Source organism: Talpa europaea, assembly GCF_964194135.1.
Source record: "Talpa europaea genome assembly, chromosome: 9".
NCBI lineage: Eukaryota > Metazoa > Chordata > Mammalia > Eulipotyphla > Talpidae > Talpa > Talpa europaea.
This window is the reverse complement of record NC_140076.1, coordinates 13,078,482-13,099,802: the sequence shown is the minus strand read 5'-3', so window position 1 is coordinate 13,099,802 and position 21,321 is coordinate 13,078,482. Positions and strand designations below refer to the sequence as shown.

The 21,321-nt window shown below is 53.4% G+C and overlaps 1 protein-coding gene across 1 annotated transcript; it reads left to right on the top strand.

Annotated features, from left to right (window-relative positions):
- Positions 1-4,806: 4,806 nt before the first annotated feature.
- On the top strand, positions 4,807-20,161 carry E2F2 (E2F transcription factor 2; the record flags this gene model as incomplete). Its single annotated transcript, XM_084242726.1, has 7 exons — positions 4,807-5,058; positions 10,357-10,462; positions 12,211-12,430; positions 13,073-13,231; positions 14,397-14,511; positions 15,723-15,918; positions 19,878-20,161. The coding sequence occupies 7 exons, from the start codon at positions 4,807-4,809 to the stop codon at positions 20,159-20,161; spliced, it is 1,332 nt and encodes a 443-aa protein (XP_084098852.1).
- Between the last annotated feature and the right edge of the window lie 1,160 nt (positions 20,162-21,321).

Genomic DNA, 21,321 nt, shown 5'->3' with positions numbered 1-21,321 from the left:
AAGTTTCATAGAAAGGCAGGCACAGTGGTCCTTGCTTCTCTGGGTCTCCATTTTTCTCATCTGCAAGACAAAACGGACCCACCTCTGGCAACGCTCATCTACTTTCTGTCTCTATAGATTTGCCCAGTCTGGACATTTCATATAGATGGGGGCATACAACATGTGGTTTCTTCCACTTGACACTATGTTTCCAAGGTTCATCCATATTTTAGTATATATCAAAACTTCATTCCTTTTTATGGCTGAATAATGTTCCATTGTGGTCTCTACTGCTTTTGCTTATCCATTCGCTGGTTGGTTTTTCCATTCATTTGGGTTTTGTTTACTTTGGGGTTGTTATGAATAACGCTGTGTAGGGTAAGGAAAAATGTCAGGCTTTTCTGCCTTCCCACCATCAGGATAGATGATGGATCATTGTGGTCCTGAATGCATGCCTGATGGCGGGCACCTGGAGGAGGGTGTGGGCCTAGGTAGATGGGATTCACCTGGGCTGAGACTGGGCTTTTAAGGCGGCGTCACGGGGACGCCAGCAGAAGCTGAAAGAGAAGCCAAGAGAGAAGCAAGGGAAGCAGAAGCTGAGAGAAGGCGGGAGAGCCCAGGGTGAAGACCTGCTGGGGGCTGGGAGGCCTGCCAGCCTCCCCGCCCCCCAGTGCCCCTCCCTGCCATGTACCTGGTAATCCCAATAAAAACCTGCAAAACCACTGAGGGCTCTGACTCCTCCTTTGCCTGGTCTGCTGGATATTAGAAAACCTGCCCTGTGTCCTTTCCTGCCCTCTACATGCTGCTATTAATATTCACATGCATGTTTTTGGGTGAACCTTTGTTTTCCATTCTCTCAGGTTTATATCTAGGAGTGGAATTCCAGGGTCATCAGGTAACACTGTGGGACTTTTTGAGGAACTGCTTCCCAAAATGGCTGCACCAATTTGAATCCCCACCATCAATGTGCGAGGACTTCACTTTCTTCACTTTGTGGCCAACACTTGTTCTTGTCAGTCTTTTTGATTATAGGCATCTAGTAGGTGACCGACTCTCCTCGTGGTTTTGATTTTCATTTCTCTCATGACAGTTTATGTTGATGTTGAGCATCTTTTTATGTGCTTACTGGCCTCTGTGTACCTTCTCTGGAGATTTGTCCATTCAAATCATTTACCTCTTCAATACACTTGGTTAACATTATCTCACACACACAGTGCATTTACATGCCATTCAGATTTTTTTTTTAAAGATTTATTTATTTGTTTGTTTGTTTATACAAGCACTGGGTACAGTCAGAAGCGCGGGAGGGTGAGAGAATTCACTAGAGCCAGAGTGGGGAGCAGAACGGGCAGAAGGACCGAAGTACACTGCTGAGGGGAGCAGCGGGCGGCAGGAGAGGTCTGCGCGCCATGTGGGACCCTCCTCTGGTGGCCGGGGAGCAGCCGGGGATCGAACCGGCGCCGCAGGAGCCGCGGGCAGCTTCGCAACCCAGCGCTTAACCGCTGCGCCACCGGGGAGGCCCTCCATTCAGATTTTTTTAAAAAAAATGTATGCATACAAGTCCTGGGGTACAGGCCAGAGGTGCGGGGGGCAGGTGTGAGAGGATTCACCAGAGAGAGTGAGGAACAGAAATACACTGCTGAGGGGAGCAGCGGGGAGACGGGAGAAGTCTGCTGCGCCATGTATGTCAGCTCCCTGGCCCAGGATCGAACTCAAGCCGTCGCAGTGATACCGCTGAAACTTAACTCCTGGGGAATATGAGTTCTTATTATCATCATTGAAAGGGCCTGGCACTCCCAGGGGAGGGGGCACAAAGATGGAAACAAAGCCCGGGTGCAGCAAGAAGTCAGATGTCCAACCTCTGACTGCTCAAGCCACTGGGCCATTTGAGTTGGGCCTTGAAAGAATGGCCAGATTCAGGCACAGGGCTCTGGAGGGGAGGAGCATGTAAGCAAAACCCTTGAAGTGGGAGAATGGAGGGCAGGAATGGAAAACTGCAGGTAGTTTTATGGAGGGCCTCTTCGGGCCCACCTCACAAACATTAACATATATTAAATATATTTTATAGCTCCTCCCCAAGGATTTTATATCCAGCACCTTACTGAATCCTCGTGTAAATGGAAATGTCCCTTTGGCCATCCCCATTTCGAAGATGAGGGAATCAAGGCCCAGAGAGGTGCAGGGCTGTGAGGGCACAAGGCCAGGAATGGATGGGGTGGGGATTCAAGTTCAGGGAGAGGAACTGCAGGGCTGTGCCCCATCCCTCTCCCAGGAATTAGTCCGTTCCCAGGCAGTGAAACTCTAAAGTCAGCCCCAGCTGCCCGAAACTCCACCGCAGAGAGCTGGCTCCCAGCCCCCTTGCTGGCTCCCTTGTCTCATCTCAGCCCCACCCTGCCACCCCCATTTCTCTTCCTGGCCCTGGGGCCCTACTCTTCCCCAAACCTGCTCTGCCACAATTCCTTCCAGGTTCCTTCATCTGTAAAATGGGGATAATGATAGTGCCAGTCATAGAGGGGTGTTGTGGGATCAGAGGAGATGCCTGAGAGTGGGGGCCGGGCACACACAGTAGGTTCTCAGAAACGGTAGCCACCATCATCACCACCGTCATGTCAGTAATGGTGCTGATGTCCCGTGAAGCTGGCCCAGTGGAAGCGTGACCCTGCCTGATGGATGACAGGGTGGAGAGGGGACAGTGGCAGCCTGTCCAGAGTCACTCCACTAGGAAGTGAGACTGGGACTTGAATTGGGGCCCCTGAGTTTCTGACTTCAGATCCTCTCTTTGCTGGGAAGATGAATGAATCGTATAATTAATATTTATTACCAACCATCTGCATGCTAAACCAGACCCTAGATGCTGAGGGGCATTCAGAGAGCTACCATTTGGATCCTTGAGGGCACGTAGAACATAACTGATGAACATGGCATGAAAACAAAGCCTTGTTTGTTGAGGCAGAACATACTTCGAGTCCAAGGAGAGCAAGAGGCACTCTGACCGGGAGAGGAGACATAGGCCGGGAAGGCTTCCTGGAGGAGGTGAGGTTTTACTCAGGCCTTAAAGGACCAGTGAAATATATTTACTGGAGTAAAGGGGTCTGTATATTGCAGATAAAGCCAGAGATTTACAACAGCTGTCATTCCTTGATGTACTTTGTGAACCAAGCTCTGTGCTGAGAGTTTTACATGTATCACCCTGTGAGATTTCTCCACAATACTATCAGGTGGGTATTATTAGAGAGGAGAAAACAGGTTCAGAGAGTTTAAAAACCTTGTGTGGAGTCACACAGCTAATAAAAGTGTCAGGGCCCGAGTTTGAATATAGGTCTGTCTGCTACAAACTCTGCATTCTTAATCACTATGTATTATTGCCACCTCATCCTCAGGATCTGAGGTATTACGCTGGGGACTATCTGCACGGCTTTGAACACCCAGTTTAGACTTGCATAAATATCTCAAAACACCAGGCAGGTTTCCACAGACCTGGAAGAATTTAGCAGCAGCCTCCTGCAGCTCTGCCTTGCAGGAGGAACTAGCAGAGGTCCCTACTCAGCTGTGGCATCCCTAAGCTGGAGAGGCGAGGACTGTAAATGGATGATTATCAGCACAGAAGATTCTCAATCAGGGAGGGAGGCTCTGGTGACAAAAGGATTGATTATCTAGGTGAAATCTGGAGATGTTCGAATATTTACAGTGATGGGCTCTGGGGAATACAAGACAGAGCTCTCCACTCTGGACCCGCAGTGCCTGCAAGGAGCAGGGCACAGCTAGGCAGAGCGGGGGAAGAGCCTTTTATTGGAACAAGCAAAGGCTCAGGAGCAGAGCTGGCCCACAGGGAAGCCCAGTTCTCAAATCAGTGAATCTGCCTGCGTTACCTAGAGTAGCACCCCCTTCCCAGGTTTGTTGAATTAAATTAAGCCACACATGTCATGATCCAACAGGATGCTTGACATACTGTGGGTGCTCAGGAGAGGTTAGTATTCCCCTAGGAACAGGTATAAATGTTGGACTCTGCCCCTCGCCACCCCCAACCGGCCCTCCCCACAAGCTTTTATTTGAAGGGGGGCTGGTTTGGCTATAAATGCATCAAATTAACACGAGGCCTAAGGTCTGGGCCTCACGTCAGGACTCCGTGTCGATGTTCCCGCTGGTGCTCCGGGCGCTGCGCGGGCTGCCTCCGCCGGCTCGCGGGGGGTCCCGCAGGCGGGCGGCTCGCGCCGGCGCCGGGCCCGGCAGCGCGGCGGCCCCTTTAAGCCGCGGCGAAGGTCTCCCCGCCGGGCGTCGGGGCCGCTTCTTTCCGGGGGGCGGGGCTTCGCCTGTGGCGCCGTCCAATCGGAGCGCGGCATTTTCCGCGGGAGATCCGAATTTCGCGGCACGCAGTTTGGCGCTAAAAAAAAAAGAAGGAAAAAAGAGGCTGAGACGGGCCCGCGGGCCAGAGAGCCAGGCGCGAGCAGCCCGCGCCGTCCGCGCCCTCCTCTGACCGAGCGCGTCGCGCCCCCGCCTGACCGAGCGCACCCCAGAACCCCCGCACCGGAGCGGGCCGGACCCCCGGAGCCGAGGCCTGCGGGCGCGCGGGGCCGACCGGGTCGCGGCCGCCTCGGGGCGGGGCAGCCCCGGGCCCGGCTCTGCGCGGCGCCGGCTCCCGGCGGCGATCCCGGAGCGCGGCGCTCGGCAGCCGGCCAGGAGGGGAGGGTCCGGCCGTGCCCGCGGGCGTTCATTGGCGCTTCCCCGGCCTCCACGCCATGCCGCGGGCCGTGTGAGCCGCCGCGGGCTCGGAGCCCGCAGGTGCCCGCGGAGCGCCGGGCGCGGGGGGCAGGGGGCGCTGCACCCGCCATGCTTCGGGGGCCCGCGGCCCTGGCTCCCGCCGCCGGGCCGCTCCCCAAGGGGCTGGCCGCGATGGGCGCCGCCGAGGTGTGGCCGCCGGGCCTCGGCAGCCCGCAGCTCCGCCAGACCACCACCGCCTGCTACCACCCGCCGTACCCGCCGCCGGCGCCGCCCGCCGCGGCGCCCGGCACCTGCCTCGACGCCACCCCCCACGGACCGGAGGGCCCAGCTGTGCGGTGCGCGCCGGCCGGCCGGCTGCCGGTAATGCTGGGGACCCCCGCGCCTCCTCCCCCTGGGCTTCGCCGGGCGTGGGAAAGAAGGGAGGGGAGCCGGGGATCCCGGTTTGAGGGAAGCAGGTCGAGTTTTGGGAGATGAGCTTTCACTTCCAGAACTTTCCATTGTCCCCAATATCTGAGCAGAAGAGCCCTTAATTTTCCAGTTTGGGGTGAGATAACGTCATGCACTGGAGTGGCTCGGCGTGAGCACTGGGAGGGTGGAGACCCAACCATTATCCCAGGACTCCTTGTGAGCTTGGGGCATCCACAGGGCCAGCATTGCCACGGTCCATTCATTCATTCATTGTTTGGCCAAGAAACTGGTACTGGCACCTGCTATTGTCTAGACACAGGGCTTGGCCTAGGGACACAGCGAGCACTAGAACGGGGATGGCGGGGGTGAGGGGATAGAGGTCTCACAGGTACAGTTTGGCTTGGATGGACAGACTCCAAATTTTCCCTCCAGCCAACTCCTTCCCAATTTTTTTGCCCTAGTTCCTTCCAGGTCCAGGCAGCCAATAGCAGGTGCAAGTCGGGGCGGTCCCTAGGGTTCCAGTTCAGATTGACTTCCCTCCTCAAGCCCCCAAGGTGGCTGCCAGGGAGAGCCCACAGTGGCACCATGGGCAGGGTGTGTTTCTGGGAGTGGAATTCTTGGAGCCCATAAGAACGGAAACAGCCATCAGGTGGGAGTGCAGTGGGAAAAGCCCAGGGGGAGTGGGGGTGGTGTCTGGATTCTGGATTCTGGTCTGAACTGCTGTTCATTTATTGGGCTCTTGAATAAGTCTTGGCCCCCAGTCTGGGCTTCAGTTTCCCTTTCTTGGAAGCGTGTGTCTCTGTGGGGTAGCTGTGGGACTAACCCTCTTGGCTGACTTTCAGCTCCAGGTTGTAGATGTTGGAAGCAGGCTGCAGGGAGGGGAGGCTGAGGTATATGTTTGCCCAGTTGTGAGTAAATTCAGCTAAAGGGGTAAGACCACTCCCCACTGCTGATAGGTATCTGGTTAGACCCGAGTCAGTCAGCTGGCACATACCGCTAGCCATCTCCCCACTCCTGGAATTATGCTTTACCTATGCTCAAGCTTCGAATCTTCCCTTTATTGTTTCCTGTACATTTTTTCCAACTAAAAGGCAGTGAGAGTACTCTTCCCATCTTACAGGTCAAGCAGGCTAGGATAACTGGGACTGGGTATCTGTGTTTAGCATTTTACAGCCAAAACAACAACAACAGAAAAAGTGTGCCCTGTGAAGCAGATAGCACTAGCAGCTCCATGGTATGGGGGAAACTGAGGCTCAGAGAAGTGTGACCTTTCAAAGGTTCCGCAAGGCAGGTGATCATGAGTCTCTTCTCTGCCACCGTGACTTGGCCCGGTAGGTGGTGGGTGCCCGAGAGAAGAGGCTCAGTCCCTCCTCTGGCCAGCTGCTTTCAGGTACCCAGGCGGAGTTTCAGGAGCAGCTATGCTTTTAAACTTCTTCCCTCCCAGAGAAACTTGGGTGCTTCTGTCTATACCTCCCTCCTGGAGGGGGCTCAGTGATCACAATAAGAATGCCTCTCTCTGCTGGACGCCTCTCATGTGCCAGGCACTGCTTGGCATTCTCATTTGTTACCTTGGTCAAGATGCCTGGGATGAGGCATCTTACAGATGAGGAAACTGAGCAGAGACTTGAAGTTACTTGTCTGAGTCACAAGCCAAGAAGTAGGGGAGCCTTCTTGCATCAGACCACCCTAAAGGCCTGTGAGGGCCGGAGCCTCCTCTCCTGTCCATCTCCAGATGCCCCATGCCCCTCAGTCCCGTGGGCAGGCCTTGGCCCCCTGCTTACTCATTTTACTAGGGTGTGACCTGGAGCAGTTCCAAACCTAACCCTGGGTGTGGTCCCTTGCTTTGTGGCCTGGCTGCAAAGTGCAGGGTTAGCAGGATTTGTTGGGGAGCTGCTGTTTAAAGGGCTTTCAGGCACGGCCCAGGAATGGCGACCGAGTCCAGTGGCAGAGCAAGGGCCAGAACCCAGGTCCCCTAGTGCTAGTGCTCTTTCCACCACCCTCTGGAGAAGACTTGGAAGGCTACTTTGTGGAGTCCCTCCGCTTGCCAGGCATGTTGGGTGATTCTGTTTCATCCCTCGCAGGAACCTGTCAAGGGTGGGGGGTTCTGGACAGTTCTCCTTTTCTTGTGGTTTGTCCAAATTTCCTCTGAGAACCAAGAAAGAATATGAATATTTTAACAAACATCCCAGCAAGGCGGGTCAGATGAGGAAATGTAGGCTCAGAGGCCCTGGCTCCTGGGCAGCAGAGCTGGATCTGAAAGTGAGACTCTCCCCTCCTTACACTGTTCCTCCCTGTTCCATGCATCTAACTTAGGTTTGAGGGCCAGGAGACACCTGCTACCCTCCCTGTGTGACCTTGGCAAGTCACTTCTCCTCGGAGCCCTAGTTTCCTCACCTCACTGCCCGGGTGTCAGGTGGGCTCTGCCCCACTCACTTGACCTGAGGAAGGAGCTTTGCTCTTCTTCCCTAGGGTGGCTGGGAATCCTAACCAGGCCTTTAGGAAACAGCCAGAGAGGCTGCCTCGGGAGGTCCAGGTTAGAGACAAGCTGGGTGTGGTTCCAGACCTTTGCTCTGTGCCTTTTCAGCTCACCCTGAATGTTCCCATGCTGGGGGGTGGTGTTAGCATCTCCCAGCACAGGCACTGGCACCTGGGCCAGTCGAGCTCTCTGACTGGATCTCCAGCAGAAGTGGGGTACATTATTTACATCTTACTGGTGGAGCTCAAGAGGTCCACACACTTGCTGGGCTCCCCCAGCTAAGAAGGGGGGCCTAGATGGGAGAGGGGTGGAGCAGGGAGGCCTGTGCTCAGCCTCTCCTGGCTTGTCATCCTCTTGAATATGTCTTCTTCCACTTGGATTCTGCAGACTCAGCCCCCTCCATGGCTGGCTTCTCTCTGGACAGTGCCCGCAGGGCCCAGGGAGGTGTTCTTGGAGGCGGGGAGATACTTTGCAACTTAGGGACCTTGAGAGTACAGGATAAGGGTGAGGGAGAGCAAGAGAAGGAAGTGGGCAGAGTGTGCGTGTATGTGTGTGTGTGTATTAAGGTGATGGGGCAGTGGACATAGCTAGACCTGGGCAGAAATTGCAGCATTCTGGGAGGGTATGTGGGGATGGGGCTGAGGCTGCCTGGTATATGACTTTGGAGGATAGACATACCTCTAAACTCAGGCTGTGGTTTCATTCTCTGTGACCCCGGGCATATGGCTTAAAGTCTCTGAGTCTGCCAAGAGAAATGGCAATTCTGGTGGTATAAGCCGGTGAGCACACGCTATGCCCAGCAAGGGTGCTGTTAGGGTTCTCCCTGCCTTATCCACTCTGCAGGAGGTTCTTCCTGTTGTGAACGCAGCAGGGGCCCGCTCCTGTCAGGTGGGGGAGGTGGCTGGGGAGACTGGGTGGGGTTGGGGAGACTGGGTTGCCCCACCCCACCTCAGACAGAACTCAACCTGATCTTCCCTTTTCCCTGTCCTGGGGCTTCCTTCTGAGAGGTGGGTGGAGGACCCTAGGATGGAAGCCTTGATCGGGATTGATAAAGGTCTTGCTCACCAAGTCTCGTTAACTTTAGCTGTAAAATGGGGACCTGTGGTGGGTAGGTTCAGTGAGGTGATGAATGTTGGAGTTTGGCCCAAGGCAAAGGTGGAAAGGCTCAGTGAAAGCTGGGATCTTCTTCTAAAGACAAGACGGGGCTAGTACAGGTCATCTGCCCTAGAATCTATCATATCACCAGCTGGGAGCTTAGAAAAGGAATATTCCAGTGAGATCAAGAGGAAGGAACAGGGAGGTGTTTGGATCATGTTTTGGTCTGTGTAAGGGTGAATGAGAGAAGCATCACATCCACACTCCTCAAATCAAGGAGCAGTGCTCTTCAAATCAATCCAGGAAAGCTTCCTGGAGGAGGCAAAAGTGGGGGGAGCTGACAGCAGGAAGAGCTGTCACCACCTCCCACACCTGTCAGCCCAGCTGTGCTCAGCAGCAGTTAGAAGTGTCAGCCCCGCCAAGCATGACCTCACCACTGAAAGTTAAAATAGGCCTCTCTGTCCCAACGGGGGTAGGAGTGTCTGGGAGGCCAGTTGGAGGGGGAGAGAAAGGAATTGGGTTCAGTGGGCCCCAGGAGGATGCATCAAGGAAGAGATTGAAATTGGATTTTGAGGAAGGTCTCTGAATTTCCTGAACACCTACTGTGTGCTGGGCCAGAGTTTGAGCACTTACAGGAGTATTCTCACTGGATCCTTACGACAGCCTCATGAGTAGGTATTTTCTGCCCCATTTCACAAAGGAGGAAACTGCATTTCCCTCAGTCATGGTGAGCCCTTGAAGGAGATGGGCGGTGGGAGCCCAGGGCTCTGACCTGTACCCCAGTGCCCCAGTGCCCTTGCCCTGCCCTTTCCCAGCACTCGCCAGGACAGAGGCCCTTTCCGGGCCAGTGCAGCCGGGCCAGTGCAGCTTCGGAGTCTAATTGGGGCCTGGAGGAGGAGGGGTGGAGAGGAGCAGATGGGTCTGTGGTTTGATTTCCCCAGCAGGTGTTTCCCAAGCTTGGCGGGAACAAGAAGGGGGGGCAGGGGGACCTCAGCTGCTTGTCCTTAAGACATAGGGGAGGGATTCATTGTCTGCCCCTCTCAGCAAAGAAAGAATGGCAAATGGAGTCTATTCAGGAGGTCCTAGGGCCCTTGAGTTGCAGCCCAAATATGGGGGTGGGGGTGTTTGCACTGCTTCCCGATGTAGGCACCTCCCTGGGGTGTGGCACTGAGCCAGGAAGTCCCCTGGGCCTGGGCGGATGCCCGGCCCCACCCTGATAAGGGCCAGCTGTGGGGCTATGATGGGGATCCAGTCTGACTTGGCCAGCTGCTTCTGGGGGGGGGGGTTGGGGGAGCTCCCCCAGCCTAATGTGGTTTAGGCCCCACCCACTCCTTCCTCCCTGCATCATCTTCTGGGTTGGATGAGAGAAAAAGTGACCTTGGAGCCTGTTATTGAGGAACCCCGCACTCTGAGCCACATTGGTAAGGTCTCAAGTGCCTGGACCTCAGAGGGGTGTGTTGTGGGCACATCAGGAAACAGCGCTTCCTGCCTTTGATAGCTTTATTTTCAGGTCATTGATATTTCCTTACCAAGTACAGCGGTGCTTCACCAGGACAGGTGATAAACTGAGGCCCAGTAGGTGGCTGCTAGTGGCCTCAAGTGTTTTGGCTCCAGATCAAGGAGAGGCTACAGGAGAATTAATTCTCAAACGCTGCCCTTGTCTTCCCTCTCTCTCCAAGGCCAAAAGGAAGTTGGACCTGGACGGCATCGGGAGACCTACAATCCCTGAATTCCGTACTCCCAAGGGGAAGTGCACTAGAGTTGATGGCCTCCCTAGCCCCAAAAGTAAGCCACGCTGATGGGGCATCTCCAGACGGACTCAGAAGACTCGGTGGGGGGTGGGGGGCAGAGTGCAGCAGCCCTGACCAATCTAGCACACTTTCCGGTTTACAAAACAGTTTCCTGTGGCTTCTCACTCAATCCTGCCAGGTAGGTAGATTATCCCTTTTTACCCATGAGGCAACTTGAAACTCAGAACTTGAGTGACTTGCTGAAGGTCACACAGCTAGTAAGGGGAGTCAGGGTTAGAACCCAGGTACCTGTGTCTGGCACTACTTAACCACACCACACGCTGCTCTCCCTAGTCTAAATGTGATGGCTAACGTTTTATTTGGGAGCTTACCATTTTATTTTGAGTTTGATCTGGTCTATTATTCTAACAGGGTGAATTCAGCTCAGAGCGGAACGGGCTAACCACGGCCTTTTTCCTGCATGGAGACAGATCTAAAGCGGTGATTGAAAGGGAAGTGAGGCTTAGACTGTGTCACATCAGACACTGCCCAGGTGGTGCCTTTCTAAAGCTAAGTTGGAGGGAATTTCTGCCTCTTGATATTGCTAGTTAATATTCTGGAGAGAGCAGGAACTATATGTTAGGGAGGAATGCTAATTGGAGGATCAGAGACCTAATGGAAAAGGCATGTGATGGGGGGCTGCCTGAAGGACAGGATTCTGCCCTAACTTGACTTGTCACCCCTCTTTTTGAACTTTAGTTGTCTCATCTATAAAACAAGGCACTACCTCATCAAGAATAGCAAGAAACGTTCTTCTTCCATTGATTGGTAGAAGTTGCCAAGAGCTCTTTGTTGAAGGATCCTAAGTGCAGTGATCAACTAGTAATGTCTGCCATGGATACAAAACTTGCAAAGTAGTCTTTGTGCCAAACGTTTGCCATCCATACATTAGGAGGTTCTAAAGTCCTGTTCTAGAGGAATCTGAGGCCCACTAAAATTCAGTTTCCAGAACTAACTTGCTCTATGATTTGCAAGTCACTTGATTGCAAAAGTCCTCTTGTGGTTTAAGATGCAGCTGAGATGTGGTCTTGTAACATCAACCTCATTAAGAAAGATGTTTTTCATAAACCTGCCCCATTTGATATTATTGGACTGATTCCCCTCAGATAATCATTGGACTCTATGTGGAAAGAAAGGCAAGTCTATAAACATGTTCTCGAACCCAAGCTTGTCATTTCTTTCTTACCCCACTTCCAAATTCCTGACATAACTGGCAGGATAGGGTAATGGTTTAGAAGGAAGACTCTGGAGCCAGACTGCCTGGATTTAAATGCTCACTTTGCCATTTTCTGAGTGTGCTGAGCAAGTTACTTAACCTGTCTGTGCCTCAGTAGTATTCTCATCCAAAAAATGGAGGTGGCTGTACAGCAACCTCATAGGGTATTATAAGGATTAAATTCGTTATATATGGAAAGTGTTTAGGACAGTGACCTCCACTAAGTATCATTGTGGTAGCGGTGGCTATGCCTGCCTGGAGTTGTGGTGGGAAGGCCTCTGAACCAGGACTTAGGACACTTGGTTTCCAGCCCTGACACTGCCCCTGACCGAGACCTGAAGCAAGTCACTTTCCCTCTATAGGTAGCAGGTTCCCTGTTAGGACAATGGTGATATTGTCCCCCACAGTGCTCTGTAAACTGGAAAGTGGGTGCTCTCAGAAAGGGTGGTACATAATGGGTCCAGGTCAGGGGGACAGTCCCCCAGCTGGCCCTCTCTGAGAGGAGACTGGCTCCCTTTCCTCCTCAGCCCCCAAGTCCCCTGGAGAGAAGACTCGGTATGACACATCGCTGGGGCTGCTCACCAAGAAGTTCATTTACCTCCTGAGTGAGTCCAAGGATGGGGTCCTGGACCTGAACTGGGCAGCTGAAGTGCTGGATGTGCAGAAGCGACGTATCTATGACATCACCAATGTCCTGGAGGGCATCCAGCTCATCCGCAAGAAGGCCAAGAACAACATCCAGTGGGTGTGAGTGCTAGACTGGCGCTGAGGGCACCAGTGGGTGCTTGTGCTGTGGACAGGGCCAGGGGCAATATCCAGTGGGTGTGAATGTCAGAAGTGGGGCTGAGAGCAGCATCCAAGGGGTTTCCACACCGGGGACAAAGTTATTGTATTGGGGGGCGGGTAGCAGGTGCACACACTGGAGTGATATTGGGTGAACAGGGTGAGGACAGGTGGAAAATGATTTCTTGGACTTGTAAAAGTTTATGAGGACCCCAGATTCTTTTGAGTCAGGGATCCTAGATTCCTCTCTTCTAGTTTAGGACTGTCGCTGAGATAGTAACCCAGACTCCTTCCAGCTCTGGGATATGAGCACCCCCGGCTCCTTTCCTCCCTCTGCAAGGTCTCAGAGAACAGATGTACAACCCCTGGCATGAGCCCTAAGAGACCCCAGGTGGGACCATCAGGACTGAGATCACTGCAGCTCCCTGCCATTTCGGGGAAGTTGGAGGCATAGAATGGACAGAGTTGAGAGCCCCCAGCACCAACCATGTGAATGACCTCCTAGAGTTTTACCCATGTCACCTTGCAGCTCTGCAAAGCAGCCCTGGGGGTCGGGTCCCTGGATGTGACTGACTCTGACACAGGTGGGGGTTGCTATGTCCTCAGGGGCAGGGGAATATTTGAAGACCCCACTCGGCCTGGGAAGCAGCAGCAGCTGGCGCAGGAACTGAAGGAGCTGATGAGCAGGGAGCAGGCCCTGGACCAGCTCATTCAGAGCTGCTCTCTGAACTTCAAGCATCTGACTGAGGACAAGACCAACAAGAAATATCCTCTTTGGTTGGGAGAACGGGTAAGGGTGCTGAATGCTCATGTCCACCCAGAGTTGATACAGTGCCTCCCTACATGACTGGCCAGCACATCTGTTTCTTCCTTCCTCTTCATGAGTCTGTTGAAGTTACTTTCTCATTAGAAAAGAAAGACAAGTTCAGGGCCTCCCTGATGGCCTAGGGATTAAGTCTCAGGACTATCACTGTGATGGCCTGAGTTCAATCCCCAGCCAGGGTGCTGACCCACAAGGCGCAGCAGACCTCTCCTGTCTCGCCCACTGCTCCCCTCAGCAGTGTATTTCAGTAGATCTGCCTCTTCTGCTCCCCACTCTGTTTGGTAGGCCTATACCCCAGCTCTTCTACGCAAAAATAAGGAAATAAAATCTTTTAAAAAAATAAAAATAAGACAAGTTTAGGTCACCCTTGAACAACCCAGGAGTTGGGGGCACCAAGCCCTCACCCCCCCACACAGTCAAAAATCCGAGTGTAACTTCTGCTTCTCCAAAAACTTAGCTACTAATAGCCTGCTCTATTAATAGCAAGCCTCACTGACAACATACAAGTTGATGATGACATATTTCTATTTACTGTTCATTGAGTGGACGTGGCGCATCATAAAGGTCTTTGTTGAGTAGGCTGAGGAAGGACTGACTGGTCTTGCTGTCTCAGGTGGCAGAGATGGAAGAGGTGAGAGGCAGGCAGGCTTGGTGTCAATGAATGGCAATAACAATGACTTTTTTGCTTTTTCATTTCTCTAAAGACCTGGCTCGGGCTTTTCCTGCATTTTCCCCAAATGGTTTAACCTAGTAAGTTTTTGGATTTGACCTGGCATTTGGAAGAATGCTAAGTGTCGTAAGACATATAAACAAGAGACATGTCTTCCTGCCTTCCCAGAGCTAATGATCCAGTTGGAAGGATGAAGCTTTCATATAAAAAGCTCATATAATGCAGCATTTTAAAAATGATTTATATCCTCATTCACTTTCTAAAGGGATTCAAGGTATCATCGGATGTTGAAAACAGGGAACAGTTGTTATTTCTGAGCTGTTTGAGGCGTAAGAAAGAGACATCCAGAGGTTCTAGATAGGTGGCTCAGGTCCCTGCCTGGCATGCTGGGCACTTGAATTCCAAGCAGTCACTTCCCTTGACTCGCCTGCCCCTACACTGGCCTACGTGACTTACCAGGACCTCCGTGCTATCGGCAACTTTAAGGACCAGACGGTGATCGCTGTCAAGGCTCCGCCGCAGACAAGACTGGAAGTGCCTGACAGGACTGAGGTGAGAGGGGAGAGTTGGGGGGACAACAGGCTTAGGAGGAGCTGGGGCAGCTCTGCAGGCTCTGTCCTGGTACTGCCCAGCCCAAGCCTCCTGGTCCATTCTGGGGCCCTTGATCAGCTGGTGATCTCTAAGATGGGCAGGAATATGGGAAGCTGGAAAGGGAAAGGCATCAGGTTCTAGACCGAGAAAATCTCAGTTTCTTTCTGTGTTCCATGGGCTCATCCATTCCTGTACACGTGCACACACAGCACCATTAGTGCTCACAATAATCCTTCCAGATAAACCATGCTTTCCCTCCCACCTTAGAGGAGCTCAGAACCAAGCAAGCAATGTCACTGTCACTTATGGACTGCAGGTGTGCTTGGAGGGCCTGGAGAAAGGACGCACAGGTGGAAGATTCCACAGTCGGTGGCGGTCACACTGGGTCCTAAAGAATGGATTAGGACTTTGGCCCGGGGGAGTAGGGACAGGCGAGGGCACCGCAGGAGCATGGGTGTGGAGATCTGAATTCTGTAGCTGTGGTGGCTCAGGCTGCAGGTATGTGGTAGGGAAGAAAGGGATGGGAAGCCAAGGGCCAGGACCCTTGGTGACAAGTAATAGAAAGTCAAGTCCAAGCAACTTTAAATGACAGGCCCTGGGACAGATTTGGAGAGCAGCTAGACTGGATGCAGGGCTCCCACTATGACTTCAGATCTGCCTCCGCTCCCCATCTCTCACTCTTGCTTCCTCTGTGCTAACTCCATTCCTGTCTGGGGCCTCCCCTGTGGTGGCAAAGATAGCCTTGAGGATACCGGCTCACCACCCCTGTGGGCAGGGAGCTTCCATTTCCCACAAGTCGTGGGCCCAACACTGGTCAGATACATCTGAGTCGCGTGCCTCCATGAACCTTCACTGTCCCTCTGACGTCCCAGCCTGTACCCCAGGCTCGCTCTGGGAGCGGGGATGGACGCTGGCTGTGCTGCTTCAGCATGACCTAAGCATGGGAGAGGAGTGATTTCCCAAGTGAAAATCAAAGTGTTTTCCCTAAAAGAAGATCTGGGGGTCAGAGGGCAGAGCCTGCAGATGCCCACCATGGGCCAGGTGGGGCCGGCCTCCAAACCCAGCTCAGGAGCTGAGTGTGCTCGAAGAGATGGTGGGGACCACGTGTCTGTCCAGGTACAGTAAGTGTCCAACTGTCCAGAGCCATGACCCAGCTTCTCTTCCTCCTCCAGGAGAACCTGCAGATATACCTGAAGAGCACCCAGGGGCCCATCGAAGTTTACCTGTGCCCAGAGGAGGTGCAAGAGCCAGACAGTCCTGCCAAGGAACCCCTCCCCTCTACCTCCACCCTCGGCCCCAGCCCCGACTCCGCCCAGGCCAGCAGCAGCAGCACCAACCCTGGCATCCCGGAACCCATGGCATCCCCAGGTAGGGCCCTCTGTCCAGAGGGACGGGTGGTGGGGAGCGTTTCCTCCTGCACATCAACATTTGTTGGGTACCTACTTTCTATGCAGCAGCAGGGGGTTCCTGTAGTTCTGCCCCACAAGTGTGCATTGCACTTCACCCTTCATACCTCTTTGGTCTTCCTGGGGTGGCTGGTGCTGCAGAGGGAGACTACATTTGAATCCCAGCTCTTCCATTTACTTACCGGCTGTATGACCTTGGATGGGTTACTGTACCTCTGCCTCAGTTTCCCTATCTCTGGCTTGGGCAGGGTAATCAATAGTGTTTACTTGGCTGTTGTGGGAATTAAATGCATTAATTCAGGTGAAGTACTTAGAACAGAGCCTGGCAATAACTTAGCTTTTATTACCACCTTCACTGCTACAGCCTCTAGTGTATGACAACTACTGCAGCAAAGCTCCTGGCTCAAAAAGCCCAAAGTAAATGGAAATCACAGGTTTTTTGAGGGAGGCTCAATACATCCTTGGGAGATCATAATTATTGGTGTTTTGAACCACAGCTGTGTACTAGGTTCATCCGTTTGTTCATTACTCTTCATAGCAGTTAAGGTAGGTTTTTAATTCCTAGTTAGAGATCAGTAAACTGAGGTGGAGAGGTTGCGTGACTTTGCCCAAAGTTGCCCAACTGGGAGACAGTATAGTGGGGCTTGACCTTTGGGCTCCATCCTGGCGGGAGGGGCTCCCGCCAGCGTGAAGGTGTGTGGCCCAGCTGAAAGCCCGCTGTGCCAGGCAGGAAGAGTGGGAGGCGACCACAGGGGAGCAGAGGCAGGCGAGTCTCCCAGGGCGGGTGAGTCTAGAAGGAGGGGAACTAGGAGCCTATGAAGGCCCATCCCCCAGGACAGTTTCTGCCCTTTGCAGGGATCCCACATCAGGACAGACTGTCGGGAGCCTTCAAACCATATAGGCCATAATCTACTTTTTGTTCTCCTAGCAGCAGAATTACCTCAAGTAGAACCCTAGGGTTTAGATAAACACAGAGCTAGAACAGGTCTGATGGGAGAGGATGGGGTGGATTCCATTTCTTTAACTTGAGGGCTGACAAAACTATTGCCTGCATATCAAATCTAGCCTGTTTTTTTTTTGTTGTTGTGTTTATTCTTTAATTGTCCCCAAGCCAAGAAGGGTTTTCATATTTTTAAAGAGTTGTAAGAAGAAAAATAAGATGACTGTGTGACAGAGACTACAGTGTCCAGCAAAGCCTCAAGTACTTCCTAACCCTTTACAGAGGCTGACTGACTCCTGATCTAACTCAGTCCTTCGTTTTACATATGAATTAATTGATGCCCGGAGAGGGCAAATGACTTTCCTGTGGTCACTCAGCAAGTTGGTGGCAGAGCTTGGGCAAGCACCCAGCCTCCCGTCTTCCCTGGTGTTCTCTCCTGGCACCAGTACTTTTTTCTGTACCCGCCACCTGTCCTTCTGGGCACCTCCCAGTGCTTATCTCCCTCTCCAGACCCGTGCCCCACCCTGCCCTCCCCTCCTGCACTCTACCTTCACACTTCACTATCAGTGTGCCACAGCTCTCCAAAGTAGAACCACTTTTACTTCAGTTGCCCTCTGAGACCTTGGGCAGGATTGGGGGGCCCGCCACTGTAAGCAGGGCAAGGTTTTTACCTCAGATTTACAGTTCAAGAACCTGAGGCCCTAAAAGGAGCTGAGACAGTACTTACGGAGCAGCGCGGTGGCCCAGGAGCCCGCTCTGTCTGCTTTGTGCCATGGCTGCCCCTCTACCTTTGCCTGCGGTCTGAGCTGTCCCTGCTGAAGGGAGCCCGAGGAAGTTTTAGGGAAGCTGTGCCCGTGCTCACATGTACTTACACACACTCCGGGTTCTAGCCTAAAGCAGGATCATTTTGAGATCTGAACACCGGGGGCCCATGCCCCCCAAGAGGAGGCTGCTCAGCCTTGAGGTCTGAATTCTGGCCCTCGCTTTGGCTTCACCAGAGGATGCAATAGCAAGCAGCTGGTGCCCTAGCTGCCCTCATCTGTCATGGAAGGGGTTTGAACAAGATTGGTCTCTGACATCCCCTCCGGGAGGATCCTCCCCAGGCTCTCAGCATCTGAGGTAAACCTACATGCAGCTGAAGGCAGTGGAGTTGAAGTGGGGAGTCCCAGGTCCACGCCTCACCCCCTGTGACTCGGTGACCGAGCAAGTCACTTTAACCCCTCAGAGCCTTTTTCCCACGTCTCTAAAATGGAGGCACATAAATCTCCCTCATGGTTAGTGGGTAGGTTTCAGGAGATGCCACATCACAGATGTGATATTTGAAAACATTCGTGAGAACTGGGCATGTGCTATGTGCAGCTTTGGCGTTAGGAAAATGAGTGCCGGCCAGAGTGCTGTGGAGACACGGTACAAAGAGCACTTCGCTTCTGGACGCGATAAACGGGAAGGGAGAGCAAGGTCCAGCCCGGAGCCCGGCCTGTCCCCTGTGCTGTTGCAGCTACTGCTCCCAGCAACTCAGTGGTGGCCGTGTCTTCCCTTATGAGAAAACTGAGGTGCTGGGGCCCTACAGGCGAGGGGCGGAGCTGGCGTCTGAGCCTCTGTCCTCCTCTTGTCCCTCTACACGCCACCCCTCCATCTCTGCACTGTGCCAAATAAATACCTGACTTTTTTTCAATTAAAAAATGTGAATTTAAATTTCATCATCTTTGAGCCTCAGTTTCCTCATCTCTAAGTAGGGGTAACAACTTGAGTTGAGTACCCCCAGGGCCACTTGAGTGTCAGCCCCGGGTGAATGGGGTTCTTGTTGACAAGGCAGCACTCAGACCCAGCGCGGGGGTTCTGCAGACCAGCTGTTCTTCACCTGCTCTTATCATTCAGTCCTCTCAGCAACCTGCGAGATAGGTGTATCTCGTTTTAGATGGAGGCTCAAACGGAAGCTCATATACACTAGGTCCCTTGCCCTTGTCTGTCATGGGAGCATTTGAACAGGCGTCCCCTCCAGGCATCCGCATTTAAGCCTAAATGCAGCCGGAGGCACAGGAGTCAAAATAGGGAGCCTGGGGTTTGAGTTCACACCTCCGGTGACTTGGTTACACAGCTGTTGAAGGTTGGTCGCTCTGAAATACCAGCGCAAACCAAAGCAATGCTTGGTTGAGATTTGATTTGAGGAATGACTCAAATGACGGGATTCTGGGCATCAGGAAGTATTGGTGGGGGAATTCCAGCATCCCATTCCATACCCTGTAGGAAACCACCTTCTCACCGCTATCTGGTAATGCCCTCCTCGGTGTGCTGAAGAGTGAGCTTGACCAGTGTGGCCAGAGAGGCTGTGTGTGAGGTGTGGGGGCAGGCAAGGGAGGGGTAGAAAGAGGGACAGGGACCAGATCACAAAGGGCCTTCTCAGCCTAAGGCGGAACTTGAGTTTTATTTGAAGCCATTTTTAACTTGAGCCCAGATTTCAAGGGGCAAGAGTGGAAGCAAGGTGGCTGGCAAGGAGGCTCCTGAAGGGGTGTAGGTGAGAGGGGCAGGGGCTAGGGCCTGGATTATGGCAGTGGAACTAGAGAGAAAGGAACTGCCCAGAGAAAATTTACCTGCTACGGAGGTGACTTAACTTTCCGCAGGGTTGAATGCAGAAGTGTCAGGATAACAGGTGATTCTTGGGTCTCTGTATTGCAGCAACTGTGTAGGCGGTAGTTGATTTACTGCTATGGGCAAGAACAAGGGAGACATAGGTGGCTGTGACATGGGTGCTGATGCAGCTTAGTGGAGATGTGAGGGAACAGCTGTGCAGGAGCCATGTTGGGTAGGTCTAGAGAGGGTCTTGAGGCCAGGGGCTGCTGAGATCACCCCGAAAGGAGCACAGTGGAGGAGAGAGGCGAGCACACGGTCATCCAGAGATCCGAAGACTGCTCCAGGGCTGAGGCCTGACCAGAAGCCCTTGGGCACCAGAGCCAGGCGTGACCTTGTCTGTTTGTCTCCAGCGCCAGCGCTGACTTCCCAGCAGGTCCTGCCTCCGCCGCCACCAACGCCACTTCCACCACCCCTGGTCCCCCTGGAGGCCACTGACAACATGCTGGAGCTGCCACACCCACTTCTGCAGCAGACAGAGGACCAGTTCCTGTCCCAGACACTGCCCTGCAGCTCCCCGCTGATCAGCTTCTCCCCGCCCTTGGACCAGGACGACTACCTGTGGGGCCTGGACGGGGGTGAGGGCATCAGTGACCTCTTCGACTCCTATGACCTCGGGGACCTACTGATTAATTGAGTGGCCTTGCCTCCCGCAATAGCCCCTCCCCTGTTGCTACCTCCTCACAGACTGACTGACAGGCCCTCTACTGGCATAGGGATGGCAAACATAGGGTGCTGCCCTCAGGGTGGGGGGTCCCCTCCTCTCCTTTCCTAACCCTGCAGACAAGCTGTCTGGGGGCATGTGGAGCATCCCAATGAGGAGGGTGTCAGGGGTTGGGTCCTAGCTTTTCTAATGGCAGCTTGGCCTGGGAAGGCCCATCCAGCCTTCTGACCTCTGACCTTTTCCATGAAGGGCCACAGGGCAGGTGACCAGGTCCAGGGAAAGGACCTGTCACCACCTTTTGAGGGATGATTAGGATCCTCAGTTTACCAAGAAGCACTTAATGCCTTTGTATTTATTTCAGGTTGAGTTTTGTTTGTCTTCCCTGGATTTCAGCAGGGAGATTGTTCTTGTTTCTAGTAAGCCTTTCCCTCAGACAGGTCCAGCACTGTCCATTGTCCAAAGGCAGGCCTGGGCTTTCAGGGGCCCAGGCCAGCTCCCTGGTGTCCCCACAGCAGTTGGGGATGGGTCCCTGAGGTCCGCCCAGTCTGCTGGAGCTCTAATTGCACTTAGGCTGTAATTCCAGTGAGCAGTGGCTGCAGGCCCCTGGGCGTCTCCTCTCAGCCGCTGTCTCCAGGTGAGGCACCAGCCTTGGCTCCCTGGTCTTCTCTGCCCCAGAGTTGTTTCCAGCCATCCCAACACAGGAGACACTGGGTCTCCTCAGGGAACGGGAGCCGCCAGTTAGGGATACTCTTCCTATGGAATTCCTTACCTCTTAGAATGTAAAAACCTGCAGCAGGGAGTCAGCAGAGAAAAACTCCCAAGGAAACTCCAACAGGAATGGCTGCCTTGGGCACCTTTTCTCTGCTGTTTCCTCACCCTCACATGGTCTGTTTCACAGCAAGGACCTGGGAGGCTGAGGCAGCTCCCCCACAGAGATGGTGGGATTCACTGCCCCAAGGCACTCTGGGAACTGCCTCTGTGGTCCTCTCCTTCCCTGGAAGGATTATTTTTGCCAATTTTATTAAAGAGGTGATGCTTCAAGGGCCTCACTTGCCCCCAGCTCTCACACAGACCCTCTAAGGACAGGTGATCAGGATGTGGTGACTTGTTGACCCCTTTTGTCACATGAATGC